At 47.0% G+C, this 18,318-nt stretch overlaps 2 protein-coding genes across 3 annotated transcripts; both read left to right on the plus strand.

The window, feature by feature from the left end:
* The first annotated feature begins 8,560 nt into the window (after positions 1-8,560).
* On the plus strand, positions 8,561-11,891 carry LOC101777550 (splicing factor 3B subunit 4). 2 transcript variants are annotated; one of them, XM_004961944.2, is made up of 4 exons: positions 8,561-8,783; positions 9,856-10,067; positions 10,290-10,491; positions 10,581-11,891. In XM_004961944.2, the coding sequence occupies exons 1-4, from the start codon at positions 8,750-8,752 to the stop codon at positions 10,712-10,714; spliced, it is 582 nt and encodes a 193-aa protein (XP_004962001.1). In that variant the 5' UTR covers positions 8,561-8,749; the 3' UTR covers positions 10,715-11,891. The 2 variants fall into 2 exon arrangements, with proteins under 2 accessions (XP_004962001.1, XP_004962002.1); XM_004961945.2 differs by having other exon boundaries at positions 9,856-9,908.
* A 2,943-nt stretch (positions 11,892-14,834) lies between these two features.
* LOC101777137 (probable beta-1,3-galactosyltransferase 8) lies at positions 14,835-17,177 on the plus strand. Its single transcript, XM_004961943.2, has 7 exons — positions 14,835-14,989; positions 15,089-15,304; positions 15,382-15,446; positions 15,529-16,062; positions 16,169-16,294; positions 16,383-16,492; positions 16,595-17,177. The coding sequence occupies exons 1-7, from the start codon at positions 14,987-14,989 to the stop codon at positions 16,744-16,746; spliced, it is 1,206 nt and encodes a 401-aa protein (XP_004962000.1). The 5' UTR covers positions 14,835-14,986; the 3' UTR covers positions 16,747-17,177.
* The last annotated feature ends 1,141 nt before the right edge of the window (positions 17,178-18,318 follow it).

Consider the following 18,318-nt stretch of genomic DNA (forward strand, 5'->3'; position numbering starts at 1 on the left):
TTTGTTTGGTTACTTAAAGCTCTGAAGAATTATCAAACGGTGAAAATAAAAAGGACCTCACATAAAAAACAATAAAACACTCCTAAAACCAAAGCCACTTTTGTACTAGACTAGAGGAACCCAAAATGGCACTCCTAAAACCAAAGCCATAATATTTAGTTGCTTCAAAAATCTCTACCGAGCATCCTCAAAGTTGCTTCAGTGGCTTCTTCACCATCCTAAAGCATTTGCTGCCCTAAAAATTAACCACATTGCAAATGATTTTAACAAACAAGGCATCACCTCTAAAAAAACTATTTTACTCCTATTAGAGCTTATTTTAATAGGAGTCATAGCCACGCGAAATAGGTCTAAAAAGAAAGGAAGGGGAAATTGTTTGCCACGGTTCAAACTTCAGACATCTATGTGTGATTTGGATTAATATCTCTGTGTACCTGGCAGCCCGAGATGAACTTATCCTGGCCCTCTATCTCACATGGGACACCACTAATCTGAACTTATTTTGGTTGTCTCCTCTTAGCGGTCACTAATCTTCTCGAGCAAAACATGCCTTAATCCGTAAAAGTCTCGGATCTTCTATCATACCTAAATGCTAGGATGCGAGATAAAAATCTCCGTAGAAGCAGTGCCAGTACGCATACATGAGATAAAGATTTCACACGTAGTGGCAATGGCTAAGTAGGGACTAAGAGCCTAAACGTAATAGGCTAACTACTCGGGAATAATGTGGCCGAAACAAGAGCATGACACACAATATTTACATTATATTCATCACTAAATAAGTTTCAGTAGTTTCAAGATTCTGCAATATGCTATGCATCTTTTTTTCGGGTTAAGCTTCGGCGATAACTCTTCAGGATGCTCAGCGTACCTCCAATGGCTCAGCTAGTTCCTAAACTCAGGGGCTAAGCGCCAATTACTACTCGGAATACTTCTAGTAGCTCCGCTAGCTCTCAAGCTCGGGGGCTAAGCGTCAACAACTACTCGACATGGCTCCTACGGCTCACCTGTCGTATAAGCTCGGAGGCTGGACGCCGCAAAACTACTCGAAAGACGACTGGCGTGAATACTAAAAGACTCTCGGATTGATTATTTAATCATTCTAAGGCTCGGGAGCTGATAAGCTACACCCAGCATTTGATTTTTTCAAGACAAAAGAAGAAGATTCAAGACCATTATGACCCTTAGCCTGATTCTTCGATTCAACTTAAGGCTCGAGGGCTACTCTATATGGAGTGCGACTTTCACCGCCCTCCATATCACATTCCAAAGATGAAGATTACAAAATCAAGATGATCAAGGACTTGAGCACACCATAACCTCATGACAGCTTTGAGAAACTTTGAAGATTCAGCCAGACAAAGTACTCGAAGAGCACCAAAACTACTTGGCGAGGATCTAAAAAGTACTCGAAGACTGCTGCATTCGACTATGAAGTGATCGGGGGCTTGTTGGGGATAGATCCCCAGTACCCGCAAGGAAGGAAGAAAGCAGACTCCTACTAGGATTTCCCTATAACCCTACTAGGACTCACACCCTGTAATTCTACTATGATTCCTACCTCGTAACCGACTAGTAATCCCGTCCCTTGGAATATATAAAGGAGGGCAGGGGTACCTAGATCGGCAAAACCACAACAGAGAACCAAATCTTCAACACCAAATAACACCTAAGCGCATGGCGCAATATACAACACCCCAAATATGACGTAGGGTATTACGTTACTTTGGCAGCCCGAACCTATATAAATCTGTGTCTTGTATCCTCGCTTTTACATTCAAGTTCCAGGTCCGGCGATCTCCCACCAACCAATCTACTATCTCAGGATACCCCTCGGTAGGTTGCCGGGTATAAAACACTGACAATGATCTTATCTTTAGTGATTATTTCATGCGTATTTTCTTTTCTTTTTTTTTGTATCTAGGGACGTACCAATGAGATGTAAAGGTGTTTTTTTATGTGGTACTTTTTTTTACTTCTTTGCCCACTCGCACATGTGATGCACTATATGGACTGTACACGAGGTTTAAATTTTAAAAGTTGCCCTTTTCACATGATAATTCAATAATCTTGTACATAAGTTTTCATTTTTTTCCTTGATCTACCTCATTATTAAGTTAAGTATAGCAGATGCACCCTACTATTTTTGCATGAACACTATGGGTACTGCACATGCTCTAATTATAAATTATTAAATCATGAAACATCATGATAAATGAAAGTAAATATATGTGCACCCTGAGTACCAGTTTATCACTGCATGTGCATGTGTTATACATGTGTGTTAACCATGGTGAAATAATTTCAGCAGTAATATCCCATTTTGTACATCGGATGTACCTATCTAGTCATATGCTGTAAGTATTGCCCATGTCCTAACTATAAATTCTGCTGCCTCAGGGCACCGCTACCGCTCAGACCCGCCACGTCACACCGCTGATGGTCGGGCCTGCCATAGCCCCACACCACACTCGTCAGGGCCTGTCGTGCCGCACGGTATCGGTCGGCCCCACCGCACTGCTCTTTTTTTTTTACCAGCGACGCTGCCTCATATCTAGATCTAAGAGGAGAGAGATGGATGGAGGTGAGAGAGAGCTGGTGGTTTCAATGAATTTGAAATCAAAGAAGATTATGTACCTAATATTTACTGTGCAAGGATTCTGTACATGTCCTGCTTTGATCGCTGGGACAGGTACCAATTGAAAATAGGATACGTACTCCCTCTGTCCCAGTTTAAGTGCAATTGTAAGATTAACAAAATCCCAAATTAAACGATCAATATCAATAGATGCTCATCTGTCCAACATTCCTGCCTGTTGTGCGTCTATACATGTGGGTCCATTTGTAAAAAAAATAGAATCTGAAACACCCAACATGGAGTATTAGCCATCCTCCACCTTCTCTCTGTAATGGTGTGCTAGTCTAGGACATTCCAAAAATGTGGTCTATTCTGAAGTATGTTTGTCTTTCATGTTTTCTTATTCAAATTGTACACTGTTGCATGTTTAGGCTGCCTGTATCCTTTTAATAGGGGTAGTAATGTCATTTGCTATTACTCTAATGTGCACTTCAAATCTTATTAGTACACTTATACTAGGACGGAGGGAATATTTCATACAATGGGACATAAAGTACGTATACCAATGTGACATAATGTCAAGAGGGACAGTACCGGATCCGGATCTCGAGTACCTATTAGGACCATGTACCCATGGTACAAATTGAACCCACATAGTATATAATATTGGTTCGTGTGATTTGACGTAGCCCGCAGCCAGCCACCGGTGCGTCAGGCCATCGCCAACAACATAAGCCAGCTACTGATGCTGAGCCAGAAGAGAGAGATGAGAATAGGGCAGCTTCGCTTGAGCCAACTGGTGTGTTGTGAGAGAGCTGAGCTTGGGAAACGTGCAAGCTAGGTGCGGAAGGAAGCGCTAGCCGCTTTGTTTTTGCATTGTTTATCAATTAAAAAACTCGATGAGCTATCTCCACGCTAGAGTAAAATTCACTAGCGGTACATCAACTTGCCACCGAGTGTCATCGAGGTCCCGCTACTCGCAAAATGCAGACATAGCTATAGAATCTAGACCTAGGTGTCGACACGCGTCCAAATGGGCCCTGGATCGGACCCGCGAGCTGATGTGGCATTCCACGCTGGACCCAAGTGGAGTGTTTTTTACAGAACCCCCCTCCCCAGCCCCCATCCTCCTTGCACTGCCACCATTCGTGTCACCTCTCCTCCACCTCTCTCTGTCTTCGATTTCGTTGCCACCAAGGAAATCGGGACGGAGGCAGTTGCCGGCGAATTGTACCAGTCCGTGGTACGACAAGGGACGAAGGCGAAGCACAGCGGTGGTGTCGTAGCTATCCACCGCGGTGGCAGCCGATGATGGCTCCGACATTGCGAAGGAAGGTCAACCATGCGCCATCGTATGGTGAGAATCTAACTCAGACTCATAGAATCGGTGATGTATTGGTAGGATTAGTGCATGTGGCTGGTAGAAAATTTGAGTTTTGGGGTTGGAATTATCCAAATTAGGGTAATCTCAGTGGGATTTAGGGTTCTGTTGGGGTTTTGTTGAGGTTTTGTTGGTATCAAATGCAAGTTTAATTTTAGTCTAATTTGTTGTTTCCATTGGTTTGTTCTTGATCATAGGTGACAAGCCTGATGACTTCACAGTACAGGTTCACCATGGTGGATTCTTTGTTGGTTTTGGGCATTTGAGGAGTTATGTAGTTGGAAAAGTTAGTTGGTATGATCACTGTGAAGTTGATACTTGGCCGACATTGTGGCTAGATGACATGCTCATGGAGCTACAATACCCAAAGACATCAAATTTGAAGTATTATTGACTGCTACTAGGGAAAGAATTGGCTGATGGCTTGAGAGCCACACATGGTGATGCAGACACCAATGCCATGTGTTCAGTTGTGGGTAGGATTAAGAACCTAGTTGTCTATTTTGATCATGATGATACTGTTATTAGTGCTCCTTGGGAAGCTATCGTATCAAACCCAATTGCACAGCTTCCAAAGGTGGTGAGCGCTGTCAAGGTGCAGTATAGGGAGAAGAAAGATGGAGAGAAGCTACCAGAACTTTTATAAGAATCTAAGTCCAGTGAAGGAGTAGAGAAGTAATTCAGTTGGAGAATCTGGCAGTGACAATGAAGATTCAGATTTCTGGGATAGTGAAAATGAACTTGATGATGATGATGATGATCTATTTGTGGATCACGTGGATAAGGATGTGATGGATGAAGGAATAGGTAGTGCCAAGAGTACTGGAAAGGTGAAGAAGGCTAAGGGAAGTAGGCTGAAGGTGAATGGAGCTGCTATGACAGAAGAGTTATCTACTGATGATGAGGAGGAGGAATTGCTATTACCTAATGAAGACAGAGATGCACAAGTCAACATAAAGTTAAAGTTCTTTCAGGCAAGAAGACTTAATTAACCCTATTTTCAAGGTAGGAATGGTTTTTGAGACAATGGAGAAACTGAGATATGCTATTATAGAGTATAGTATGAAGAGAGTTGAGATAAAAAATACCAAGGAATGAGAGGAAGAGGATCAGGGCTCACTGTGCAGATGGTTGTCCTTGGGCACTCTATGCATCATATGACAGTAGAGTCAAGGCAATTACAATCAAGATATATGTTGGAGGACACAATTGTCAAAATGAGTGGGTTCTCAAGAGGTGTACTACAAATTGGCTAGCTGACAAGTACTTGGATTCATTTAGAGCCAATGATAAGATGAGTATCTCAAACTTTGCAAGAACGGTACAGAAAGATTGGAATTTGACTCCTTCAAGAAGCAAGTTGGCCAGAGCTAGAAGAATAGCTATGAAGACGATTTTTAGAGATGACAGTGAGCAATATAACTAGCTTTGGGATTATGCACAAGAGCTCAGGAAAAGTAATCGAGGCACCTCATTCTTTCTGAACCTATCAAATGGTCATTTTTCTACCTGTTACATGTCACTGGATCCTTGCAAAAGAGGATTCCTTTCTGGCTGCAGGCCATTGATATGTCTTGATGGCTGCCACATTAAGACCAAATTTGGAGGACTGATTCTTACTGCAGTGGCCATTGGTCCTAATGATTTCATATACCCAATTGCTTTAGCTGTTGTTGAGGTTGAATCAAAGGCTTCATGGAAGTGGCTTTTGGAGACTCTGAAGCAAGATTTGGACATTGGCTACACATTTCCCTGGACTATCATGACTGACAAGCAGAAGGTACATATTTTCATTATATTTATTCTCCTATTTAAGCTAAGTTCACACATAGCAATGTTTAATTCTTGTACTTCTTGTGCATTTTTAGGGTTTGATTCCTGCAGTTCAGGAGGTTTTTCCTGAGTCGGAACATAGATTTTGTGTTAGACATCTCTACTCCAATTTCAAGGATGTAGGCTTTAAAGTGAGATCTTAAAGAACCAGCTGTGAACTTGTGCAAGGGCTTGTACAGTAGCCAAGTGAGAGTACCATATGGGCAAGATGAAGACATTAAATGAAGATGCATATAATTGGCTGCAGAGAATGCCTACAAACACATGGGTAAGGGCATACTTTTATGAATTTCCCAAGTCTGACATATTGCTGAATAATAATTGTGAAGTATTCAACAAGTATATTTTGGAAGGAAGGGAAATGCCAATCCTGAGTATGTTTGAAAGGATCAAGCAACAGCTCATGACAAGATACTACAACAAGCAAAAAGAGTTGGCTGAGCAGTTTGTAAGCAATATATGTTCAAAGATAAGGAAGAAAGTAGCCAAAAATGCTGAATTTGCTAATGTTTGTTATGCATTGCCTGCTGGTCAGGGGTTTTTCCAAATACTTGAGAGAGATTTTTAGTATGTAGTCAATATCAATACCAAAGAATGTGAATGCAGGAAGTGGAATCTGACAGGTGTTCCATGTCAACATGCCATCTCTTGCTTAAGGCATGAGAGGATTACTCCAGAGAATATAGTCCATGCATGATACTCCCTAGAAGCTTTCAACAAGGCATATGAAGGTAACATCATGCCATGCAGAGATAAGAGCACCTGGTTACATATAGATGGCCCTATAGTCAGAGCTACCGTTTAAGAGAAGAAAATAGGAAGGTCACCAAGGTGTAGGAGGAAGCCACCATGTGAAATCCAGGGAACGAATGGTCCTAAATTGTCCAAACATGGAGTGATAATCACATGCAGCTATTGTAAACAGGATAACCACAATGCTAAAGGATGCTCTATTAAGAAGATGGGCATTCGGCCTGAGGATTATATACCTGATGAGGTTGAACATCAAGAACATGAGGATGCAGAACCTGAAAATCAAGAACCACAAATGGTACCTCCAGTCCCGGAATAGGTATTACCTCCTTCACTGTACTTTATGCTCCTATTTCAAGTTCTATCATGATGTCATAACATTTCTCATCACTAGTATATTCCCATATGATGTCACAACGTAGCTCCACCATGCTTCTCCAAATGATGGAACAGGTAAGCTACTGGCCATGTCTTGCTTAAAATTGGATGGTAATGTCAATTGTGTTGTTTAGTTCTACAATGACAACTCAATGTCACCAGGGATCACAATCGACATCTTCCTTTCAGCCTCCACGCCCACTTCCAGACTCTACCTTCATCAGCTCTAACATACCAGTTGAGAGGCCTGCGCTTTTGACAACTGCAACAAAACAAGGCAAAGTTGTTATAAGGAAGAGGAAGGTTGTACCTGCAAAGAAGAATGGAGAAGCTACAAAGAAGGAAAAACCATCTGTGTTGAATTAATTTGAACTCTTTTGCTCTTTTGAAGTGATATGTAATAGGTTATCACCAAAACAATGTTGGATGCTACCACTGTTAGTACTTGGATTTGGAATATGAAAATGCTATGCATGTCAATTTCTGTGAATTCATATCCATTACCATTTATGAAATCTCAAATAATACTGGTCGATCATTTACACTACACAAACCTAACAAACATTTCACCGACACAACAATTATCCTAGCAATTCTATCAACATGTCAATCTTGCTTGGTGCTTCCTGTTCCCTCTTTGTTCCCTCTTTGTTCTTGTATGCTTCCTATTTCCTCCCCGCATGAACATGTCAATCTTGCTTGGTGCTTTCTATCAACATCTCTTGCTTTGTGCTTCCTCTACTCGGCTATCCCCAGAGATTTCCCTTGCAAGCTATCTGCTGCTACTGCTGCTATAAGAACAGAGCTAGACAAGAATAGAGCTGTGCCATTTGTTGTTGCTGCTGCAATGGGTGATTTGGGAGCACAACACCCACCCCATGCTCATCGCGTCTTGTTGCTGCTGTAACCGTCGCCCCACAGCTCCCTCCTCGCCGCGCAGCCGTGCGCCGTGCCCGCCACGCCACCGCGCATGCCACGATGCCGCGAGCGGTGGGCGCCATCCTGCCCAGCCGCCCGGATCCACCGCCACTACCGTCTGGCCGGCCACTCGTGTCGCAGCCACAACCAGCACGAGCGCCACGGCGGCAAGCGCGATTGCAGCGCGGCTCGGCGGCGGTGGGATTGCCAGCTCCGATGGTCAGCCGACGTGCGCCTGGCTGCCTCCGGCAGCGATGGGGATGGGAAAAGGATCAAGGCTGGAGATGGAATCTCCAATCTGGAGGACCATATGTATACGTGTGTATGTATTGGAGGGGAGTATGTGAAAAAATGCTCGGCTTCTGGGCACGTGTAGTCTAGCGTGGCGTGCCACATTAGCTTGCGGGTCAGGTCTAGGGTCGTTTGGACGCATATCAATGCTTATACCTAGATCATGTAGCTATGTGTGTATTTTGGGAGTAGAGGAACCCAAATTAGGTACTACGAAAGACAAACTCAATCCGTACTCTTCTCTCACGCAACCACAAAAGGTCAGAACCCTCTGGGAACACCTCCCTCTGCCACCGGGGCCCACAAGAGCCCGGTCCCAACCATCAGCCACACGGGGGCACGGGGCTACGAGTCCTCAGCCGTCACGGCGTCGGCAGCCGAGCCGCCTCCACAAATAGTCCCACCGCGCAGGCAGATCACACACATTCACACCGAACAGTCCGCCCCCTCTACGGCTCTACCAACCTTCCCGTGCGCTAGCCTCGCCTGCCAGTCGCTTCGGTTGCTCGCTTCGCTTGCCTTCCCCCGCCCGCAGTCCTCGCATTCGCCGCGGCGTCAACGCGTCTTCCTTCCCGCTGTCTTTCGGCCTCCGCCTCCTCCTCCCAGATCCGGCGCCCATGGCGAGGAACCCGGGATGCACCGTCTTCATAGGTGAGATCTCCCCTCCCCCTCCATTCCCGGCGCCCCCCTGCCGTTCGAGGACCGAGTCACCCGGCGCGGCGACTCCCGCGGAGTTTCAGCTCCCCTCAAATTTTTCCTCCTCCTCAAAATTTCCCGCGATTAGGTGTGGATTTGCGGCGATTAGCGGTCTAACCTTCGCGGGGTCGCTGTCCACACGCTTATCCTCTCGCGGACCGGTGGCTGGCGGCGGTCGCTGTTACTCCCGACCCCAAATTGGGGCCGTTTCGTACTTGCTCCTCTCTGGTCTTTCTTTGGTTTGATTCGAGTAGTAGCTGTAGTTCCTCTTGCCTGTTAGGCTGAGCTGTTGCTGATTGGTAGGGTAACCCATGGGTTTCACCTTGTAATTTGGGGGTTTAATTGAATGAAATGGGTGGTTTACTAGGGTAATCTGTTGCTTGGGTTTCGGGCTGCCCTTCCCGATTCTTATATTATTAGATAGGTGGTTGCGCGCTTAGGATCCACATGTAGCAAGAGCTTTGCCCCCAAACAGGATTTAGATTTTATTGCCTGGCTTAATTACGTGAGCTTCTCTTTGTGAATTTCCCGATGAAAAAGACGAATGAACTTTCTCTTACTTGTAAGCAAACATTTCTAGTTGCACGTCACTGGAAATTTGGCATCAGTTGCTTGCGGCGATGCTGGTCATGCTATCATGATGCATTTCATTCTTGAGTTGTTGGGCATAACTAGTTTTAGTAATCAGTTACAATGAGATCTTGATCCTTCAGTCCCTTTGAAGTAAGGAATATTAAAAAAAAATTGCCTAGCCATCATCCTCATTTGTTTTGTTCTTTGTTTGACTAGTAGGTTTTCGCAATCTGTTTGCTTGTTAGTTGCTCCATTGTTTTCCTATGAACTCCTTTTTGTGATGTTATGCATAGCTTCATGTCTATGTTATGCATAACCTGATATCCTACATGGTTGTTGCCTGCTTTGCAGTGTTGGTACTGCTTTACCTTGGTTATTTTGCTACTCTTACTTTATGTTTTTTTATTGTCTGACCTAATAGCTTACTCTCTTGAATTGTATTTTTCTTAAATAGGTAACTTGGATGACAGGGTTCCTGAGAGGGTCCTGTATGAGATTCTTATTCAGGTAGGTCGAGTTGTAGACCTACACATACCTCGCGACAAGGAAACTAGTCGACCAAAGGGTTATGCTTTTGCTGAGTATGAAACAGAGGAGATTGCCCAGTATGCTGTTAAGCTATTTTCTGGCCTTGTTCGGCTACATAATAAAACACTTAGATTTGCGGTGCGTTTCTTTTTGCTCTCCCATTTTATGCTTTTGCCTAGTTGAACGTTATTTTTTTCCATGGTATATATCTTTTATGCACTGAACATTAACTTGTGTTGGAACTAAACCTTTGTCCAACTGAATATGATACTGTACTTTACTGGTTCAGGTCCTTGCTCGTACTATATTTATGAGTATTGGCAAAAGTCTAAGCTCTGAAATTGTTGCATTTTTTGACAGATCTCTGGGCAAGACAAGGTTGACAAACCCTCCTCAAATGGCAATATGCCTGTAACTCCTAGGTTAAACCCTATACCAGCACCAAAGCCTCCTCAACTTATGCGGTCTAGTGATACTCCTTCGTCACAGCATACAGTCGTGAATGGCAGGATTGCAGGGTATGGTATCTCACCAAATCATTCATATGACTCACATTCTCAAGGTGAGCAATTGTATTTTTGGTGTTTATGGAACGTGAGACATTTGATGTTGAATTTTGTGTTAAAAGCTTATAATTCCCTTTTTTACCAGCGCCATCAAGTGGGTTACCGAGTAGAGGACTAAGCAACGGTACGTATGAGTATAGTAGACGTGTATTTGGCTCTGTTATGAATGATGTTAGCCGTCGAGCTACCAGGGAACCAGTTCCATACCCGTCCTACTAGCATGTGAGCTCCAGTGACTGTAACTTGATATTCTGACAGAGTAGACCGCCGAAGCCATTATCTGTTGTCTCAGCCATCTGTAAGGTTATCTCTGTACTCACCATTTAATGCCTGTGAATATGGTTTATGGTGGTAGGGCATATGCTTATCTTTTGGGTTGTTCTACATTGTTGTGGGAGTTGTGTCTGCTGGTTAGGCTCCTCTCGTGCCCTAGTGATCAAGGCTCCACTAATATGATTGTACTAGAATTACCATGTCTAGTTACATGAATGGGTGGCAAAACTTTGCAATTGCTGTTTACATTAAATGTCGTTAGCTGTTTCTCATGTTATAGGAGCGTGTTTGTGTTTGAGATATGAGTATTTGGTGGATTTTGTTTATCATCCCTATCGAATCTGTATTATGTTGGACATCTGAAGGGGAAATGTTGTTAAAGGAAAGGGGAAACCTGCCCTCATTATGTTGTTCGTTTATATGAATATTTGGTTTATATATGACTTGTTTGCTTGAGCTGTCTGTCTGTGGCAGCAACAGGCTTTCATTGTTCCACAACAGGCTTTCGAGTAATCAAGTTATACCTTCTCTGTTACATCATACATGGCTGCTTTGGTCCCGCATTTGCAAGTTGATCTGTTGTCACTTCCAAGTTCAGTAGCATGGAAGTTGTTACTGCTGGATTCTCACTTCACTGGTGAATTATTTAGCTATTGCATTTTTTTTCCCAATGGTACTGTTATCCTCTGAATCGTGAATCTTGCTGGTGGCCCTGTACTGTTGATCAAGATGGGTCAGATGATACTCATTTCTCAGCAGGCTGTATTTGGGAGCTCCATGCCTGTGGTCGTGATCTCGACTACAGGAATTTGAAAGGAAATTTGTCCCGTTGGAGCTCCAGATTGCAGGCTATTACATTTCCTAATGATTGAAGATTTGTTATACAGGGTCAGCCTATGAGATCAATTCGAGATTCAAGAATGACAGTTGCCCAATTCTATGCCGTAATGGTACTACTTTATGATGCAACAATACCCTTGCATCCAGTCAGTTCATTTGTACGGTCGTGTTGACCTCCACCTGCTGTGAGGTCTCCTCCTGCGATGGGTCCGCAGGCTGTAATTTTTTGGTTCTCGCATACTGCAGAATTGAACAATCGTTGCGTGATTCCGAATTTTGCTCTGAGGCTGCTCTATTATCTGCAATTTAAAGGCCGGAGGTACCACTCTCTGGTACCGCCCACCACAGTTTGTTGGCAATGATCTGAGACCAGTTTGCCGCCAGTGAGCTGAGTGAGACCTTAGGCACGTGCGTTGGCAACGCCGGCGCCGGGGAGCACTTCATCGACTGCGTTGAATTTTGGTATACCTTGCAGTGCGCCTGTTATACTTGGACCAAAAAGCTTACTCAAGCTTACTGTAGTTTATCAGCCACCGAACAGTGTTTTTCTCTTACAACAAATCAGTCGTTTTAGCTTTTCAGTCGGCTTATAAGTCCAGCTGAATAGGCCCTATGGTTGAATCTCTATAGTTGGTTGATGTAAAGTGTTCCTTTTCCTTGTGTTTGATCAATGGAATACACATGTTGTATGGCTGCTAAAAGAGTATTTGGATGCTGCCAAAAGAGTATTTGGATGCTGCCAAGCTTTTTGTGCGTGCCTCGTGTAATCTTCTAACACTAACACCTTTGCTAGGGTAGTTTCTACACGTTTTGTTTTTATCCTTCATGACTAAATTTGGACAATGTATGATCTTTTTCCTATCCATCTGAGTTGAGTGAATCTGAGTTGGGTGGCTGAATCATGGGCAAAATGAAGCTCCTTTCTTTTCTTCCCATGAACGGAATATGGTTCAGTTCCTGATGATCAATCGGTTTGTTTTCCTCAACTCTCATTATCAGTGCCTGACAAAGCACTTCAAAACTATCCATTGGTAGTAACAGTGAGAGGAATGGAACATTTTGACACGCTACCCTGCATTAGCACTGGAGGTATTGTACTGCAGCTCCGACCAAATTTATGACCATCATGGAATAAGGCACCCTTGGATGTCCAGAAGAGTAGCAGCATCTACTTCAGTTACACTTGTTTTGTTCTAGCACGGTTGAAAAGCTGAAAGACAAGATACCCAGTAGTCAGTATTATGTTTGCCTTCTCGCCAACATGCAGCAGGCCAAGCTTCAGTTAGGTTCACTGTGATCTGATTGCTGCTGGGAACTTATGAAAAAAAAGTATTTTAGAACCTTATGAAATGGTATATTGAATTGCTAGAGGTTCAGAATTTATAATATTTCATAAGACCACATGCCTGCAGCCTGCCATTGTAATACCAAAGCACATGTTTAAAATTCCTTTCCCAAAACTTCAGGTTCTCTGTACACATAACACAACAACTTTTGCTTCTCCTCCATCTGGTAAAAGAGAAAATGTAATTCCCATATTTCATTGACGTGGAGGAGGAGGAGCCACGGTTGATCAACAATTACAAGAGTTGAACATCAAGTTTAGCGACCAAACCGGCAACGCTGTGCCGAACGAAGAGTTTTCTTGGGCCGGCCCGATTTGCCGCCGTCGCCCTTCATGCGTGTCGCCACGGTGGAGGCCGCTGACGGGGACGAAGGAAGCAAGGAGATTGTCGTGCTGTACCGCTACACCAGGTTCTCGAGGGCGCGCGGCGGGCAGTGCGGTGTGGAGGCATGCCACCGGACGAAGCTCCACCACCTCCGTTTCTCCGTTCCGGCCGCCGGCGACATGGAGAGCTCGCTGGCGTTGGCCGGATCGTCTCTCGGCCCGCTGATCTACCACAGTCTCTTCCGCCGGCAACTCCACGAATCGACCGACCTCGCCTCTGCTTCACCGCCCCAGCCGCCGGAGACATGGAGAGCTCGCTAGTGTTGGCCGGGTTGTCTCTCGGCCCGTTGATGTACCCTGGCCTCTTCCGCCTGACAGCACTGGGCGGACCAGGAGTCGGAGGGGGCTGACCACCGCCGCCCCTTCCCTACGCTCGTGCTCGCCAGCGAGGAGCTGAAGGAGAAGAGGGGCCTGTCCTCGCGCCGCTCCTTCCCTGCGCTCGTGCTCGCCAGTCAGGAGGGGCGCCGCCGAAGGAGAAAAGCCCCCCTCCCCGCGCCCCTTCCCTGTTGCGTTGCTTGGCCTCAGCAGCAGAAGCACCGCTGACCTCCTATTGCGCCGCCGTTGACAAGATGTGCCGCCGGGAGGAGAGGAGGGGGGCGGAGATGGGTGCCGTCGGAGTGTGGAGGGTGGTCGCTGGATCTGCGGGTGTCCGCTGCCGGTCCCGCAAGGATGCCCACCGCCGCGCCACCCAGAAGATAGAGGCAGAGAGGGGGCCGTCGGAGATGGAAGAGGAGTGCCACCGGAGCTCGGTTGAGGGGCCCGCCGACCTCCGCGGCGCGGCACCAGGCCCGCTCCGGCCGCCGGGGTGCCCAATCCCCTCCGTCGCCTCTGTTTTGAAGGAAGGAGAACCTTTATCCCCTTTAACCCCTCCCTTCTCTACTTTTTCCACCCGAGCCCTCCATCTGTTCAGCATTTAGACTGCAGGTTGATTACCAAAAAATCGAGGAACTTTTTTGCAAAATTACCACGACGGCCGAAAAAACTTATCAGAAACATTACTTGCTTTAATATTAGGTATAAACTAGTTCATTTTCCATTACAGTCAGCTGTGTCTGTCTGACACGCTATGTAAACCACTTTCAAAAGTGTACATTGTGATGTTATCCCAGTAGTGGGCTGTCGTCTCAGCAGGCTTCGATTCTATTCTTCTTCGGATTCTGTTTCACCCGCGTAGATTGGATAATCAGGAAATGCTCAATCGCTTGTCCAGTTTACTCTCGTACACTGTCTCACAGTCACAGCAGAAGCGAGCGTTTACCGGTTAGCACCGGAGCACACATGGGTTCCCGGACGAATCATTGATCTTGAGTCATGACAGTGATCCTCTCCTGAGGGCAACTCCTGAACCCCGGAGCCGGAGGCCAGGTATTAATCGTGGCATCCTAACTACTAGCTAAGCTCATGCTGTCAGCATGAGCGCCGAGCCTCCTCACGCCAAAGGGGCCTTGCCAAATGCCAACTGAACCGCTTCGCAGTGCCGGGATCAGATGACAGGTAGCCGGCGTGTTCCGCGCGCGATGATCCGAGAGCACCGCGCGCATTTCCCTGCCCCGTCTCCTCGCTTGGTTTCACCAGGTGCTCGGATCTGCCGCGCGCTCACCACTTCTGAGCTTTAGAACACCTGTAAGCGTCGTGCTCGCACCGCGACGATGGTATGTAGCGCGTGGACTGGAGCTGCCCTGAGATTTTGAGCGTTCCTATGTGTTCTCCAATGGTGATCTCCTATTGTTCGTGCCGGCATTGCATTGCAGGCGCAGACTGAGAGGCAGCCGCAGCCGGAGAAGAAGGCGCCCCGGGCGAGGCCGATGTCGGGGAAGGCCGTCGTCATGCTGTGCGCCACGAGCTTCTTCGTGGGGCTGCTGCTCAGCGGCCGGATGGCGCTGGTGACGCCGCCGTCGGGCGAGACCTCCACCAGTCACGGCTCCGGGATCCCTCTCTTCGCCGACGACTGCGACCAAAGCAGGCGTGTAAGTATGAAGAAACCATGGTTCCACACACACAATACGCTATACACGAAATGTTTTAAAAATATTTCCCCTTTCAGAAGCTGGAAGAGAGCAAGCCGAACGACATCACGAAGGAGGTGACAAGAACGCACCAAGCGATACAGTGAGTCGTCCCGCAGCCTTATTTTTCCACTTGGAATCAATGTTGCTGCCGTGCATTGGATGGATCCTGAGTTCCTGACCAGGTCCCTGGACAAGTCGGTGTCGTCGCTGGAGATGGAGCTGGCGGTGGAGCGCGCCAAGCAGAACGGCGGCCTGGGCGTGTCGGCGCCGTCCCGGGGCCTCCCCAAGGCGTTGGTGGTGGTCGGCATCAACACGGCCTTCAGCAGCAAGAAGCGGCGCGACTCGCTGCGGGACACCTGGGTGCCCCGTGGCGACAAGCTGCGGCGGCTGGAGAAGGAGAAGGGTGTCGTGGTCCGCTTCGTGATCGGGCACAGCGCGACCCCCGGCGGCGCACTGGACCGCGCCGTCAACGTCGAGGCCGCCGCGACGGGGGACTTCCTGCGGCTCGACCACGTGGAGGGGTACCACGAGCTGTCGGCCAAGACGCGGGCCTACTTCGCCACCGCCGTCGCCACCTGGGACGCCGAGTTCTACGTCAAGGTCGACGACGACGTGCATGTCAACCTTGGGATGCTGGCGACCAGGCTCGCCAAGTACCGGGCCAGGCCAAGGGTCTACGTCGGGTGCATGAAGTCCGGCCCCGTCCTGTCGCAGAAGTAAGCACACGATGAGATGACGAACCCGTGATGTTCTTTGACTGGCTCTCCGTACATCGTGATGATTCACTTCCGACGGCGAAATGGCTGCCATGCACGGCTGCAGGGGCGTCAAGTACCACGAGCCGGAGTACTGGAAGTTCGGCGACGAGGGGAACAAGTACTTCCGCCACGCGACGGGACAGATCTACGCCGTCTCCAGGGACCTCGCATCCTACATCTCCATCAACCAGTAAGCGTCTCCGTCGAGTTCATATGTCATCAGCATCATTCCGTTCGCGCGCACACGCTTACGCTTGCACGGCGAAAACGACGCGCAGGCCGATCCTGCACCGGTTCGCGAACGAGGACGTGTCGCTCGGCGCGTGGCTCCTCGGGCTGGAGGTCGAGCACGTCGACGACCGCAGCCTCTGCTGCGCCACGCCGCCAGGTACGATGGCTTCCTGACCACCTGATCTTAATTTTACCGTGCTGCTGCGGTGGCGCTGTTGGTTTTGGCTCTTGATCCATGCTCTCCGGCGTGTGTGTGCAGACTGCGAGTGGAAGAAGCAGGCTGGGAACGTGTGCGCGGCGTCCTTCGACTGGTCGTGCAGCGGCATCTGCAAGTCGGTGGACAGGATGAGGGCCATCCACAGCGCCTGCGGCGAGGGCGACGGTGCCGTCTGGAGCGCCGCCGCCATCTGATCTCCGACGATCGATCCACCACATACATGATGAGCGCCAGCTTTCTTTTTGAAAGTGTTTCTTTTGTTTATTTCCATCTAGAATTTTCTGGAACTCTCGGAAACCAAGCGGCGCTGTCTGAGAATTCAGAATTGCGTATACGTCCTCACCACGTATACTAGGCACAGGTGGTGGTTGTGGGCTTGTGGCATGATGCGAGCATGTGCTTGTGGAATCAGAACTTCAGAAGATCGTCCTGTTTTGCTTTGCAAAATTGCAAGGGATTGAGCCCAATCGCAATACTGCTACAAGCCTACAACTCTCTCATGTGGAATGACTTCTCCAATTCGCGATTGCCTAACTCTTGGTCCTGCCAAACGAATTGTAATGAGTATGTTTTATTATTCCTTTCGAGAAATGGTGATACTATCAGATGCCGAATTAATGGCTGCACCAACAATGGTCAATGACTCTGGGATTTGCCTTCTCTTCAGCTCCCATCGAGTTAACCGATGTGTCGTGGCATGAAAAGCAGTCTACATAACGCATAGATGCCCTTGTTTAACACCATGATCACCCCAGGTCCCAGGATAGGCGCTAGCTTATGCTCGTGAAAGCCCAGGATGGTCCTCCGACCAGATGTGCGGACAACAAAGGCCACCTTCACGACCTTCTGCCTTCTATCTTTGTCCAAAGATAGAGCGGTTCGCTTCACCGCTTGAACTGCTCAACTGTCCCTTTGCTCGGTGCTCATGACATGCTACGGAACCTTTTTGGCTTAGTATCACAAGAGGAGCACAACATCAGTTATAACACTACGGTGTGCTTACTCTACACGAATAGAATATAGATGCTGGTTCATCGTATTTTCAGAAGAACCGTCATGTACATCCTCTACACGAAGAGGTCCTAAACAAGAAAAAGATAAACCCAACGGGATATGCAGAACCAAATCAAGAAGACAACAACGGATCATCTACTGATGTAGCGCGACGACGTGCAGCGTGTGTGCATGCCTTCCTCGAAATGTTCTGGCTCAGCCAAGGCCAGTTCTTAATAGCCACTAAATTTGATCTAAGTTAGGCAAGTGGAAAGCGACATCATAATATCAATATTTTATTCGAGCAAGTATATTGGTACATCAGGAAGTCAGTCAGTAAAAACAAGTTATTAAAGGAGGCAAAATTTCATTTTTCATTGATTTATATGATAAAATATTATGTGTATCTTTAGACTTTAGAGTGTGCCTACCATAAGGGGGCCTAAGTCCCCTCCCCCTGCTCATCCTTGGTCTGTGCCCCTGTTCGTAAGATCATTTCTAAAAGGCTAGCAACATGACCCTTCATCCTTAGAAAATAAAAGGAAAAAACGGCCCTCCGACAACGCCTACCGCCCTCCAAAATGAAAACATTCATTCTCCACTTGTGATCATGTGGAGAAGCGCTCTTGCTCTTCGTACGGCACTGCTTAGCATTTCCTTTGATAATTTGACTGAGCAAACCATGGTGAATCAAGGATCCATCACTTGTTTAGCATTTACTTTGCCAATCTGAAGCATTTATTTTTACAATGGGGGGCAACTCTGAATGTCAG

Source organism: Setaria italica, chromosome III, assembly GCF_000263155.2.
Source record: "Setaria italica strain Yugu1 chromosome III, Setaria_italica_v2.0, whole genome shotgun sequence".
In the NCBI taxonomy this organism is placed as follows: domain Eukaryota; kingdom Viridiplantae; phylum Streptophyta; class Magnoliopsida; order Poales; family Poaceae; genus Setaria; species Setaria italica.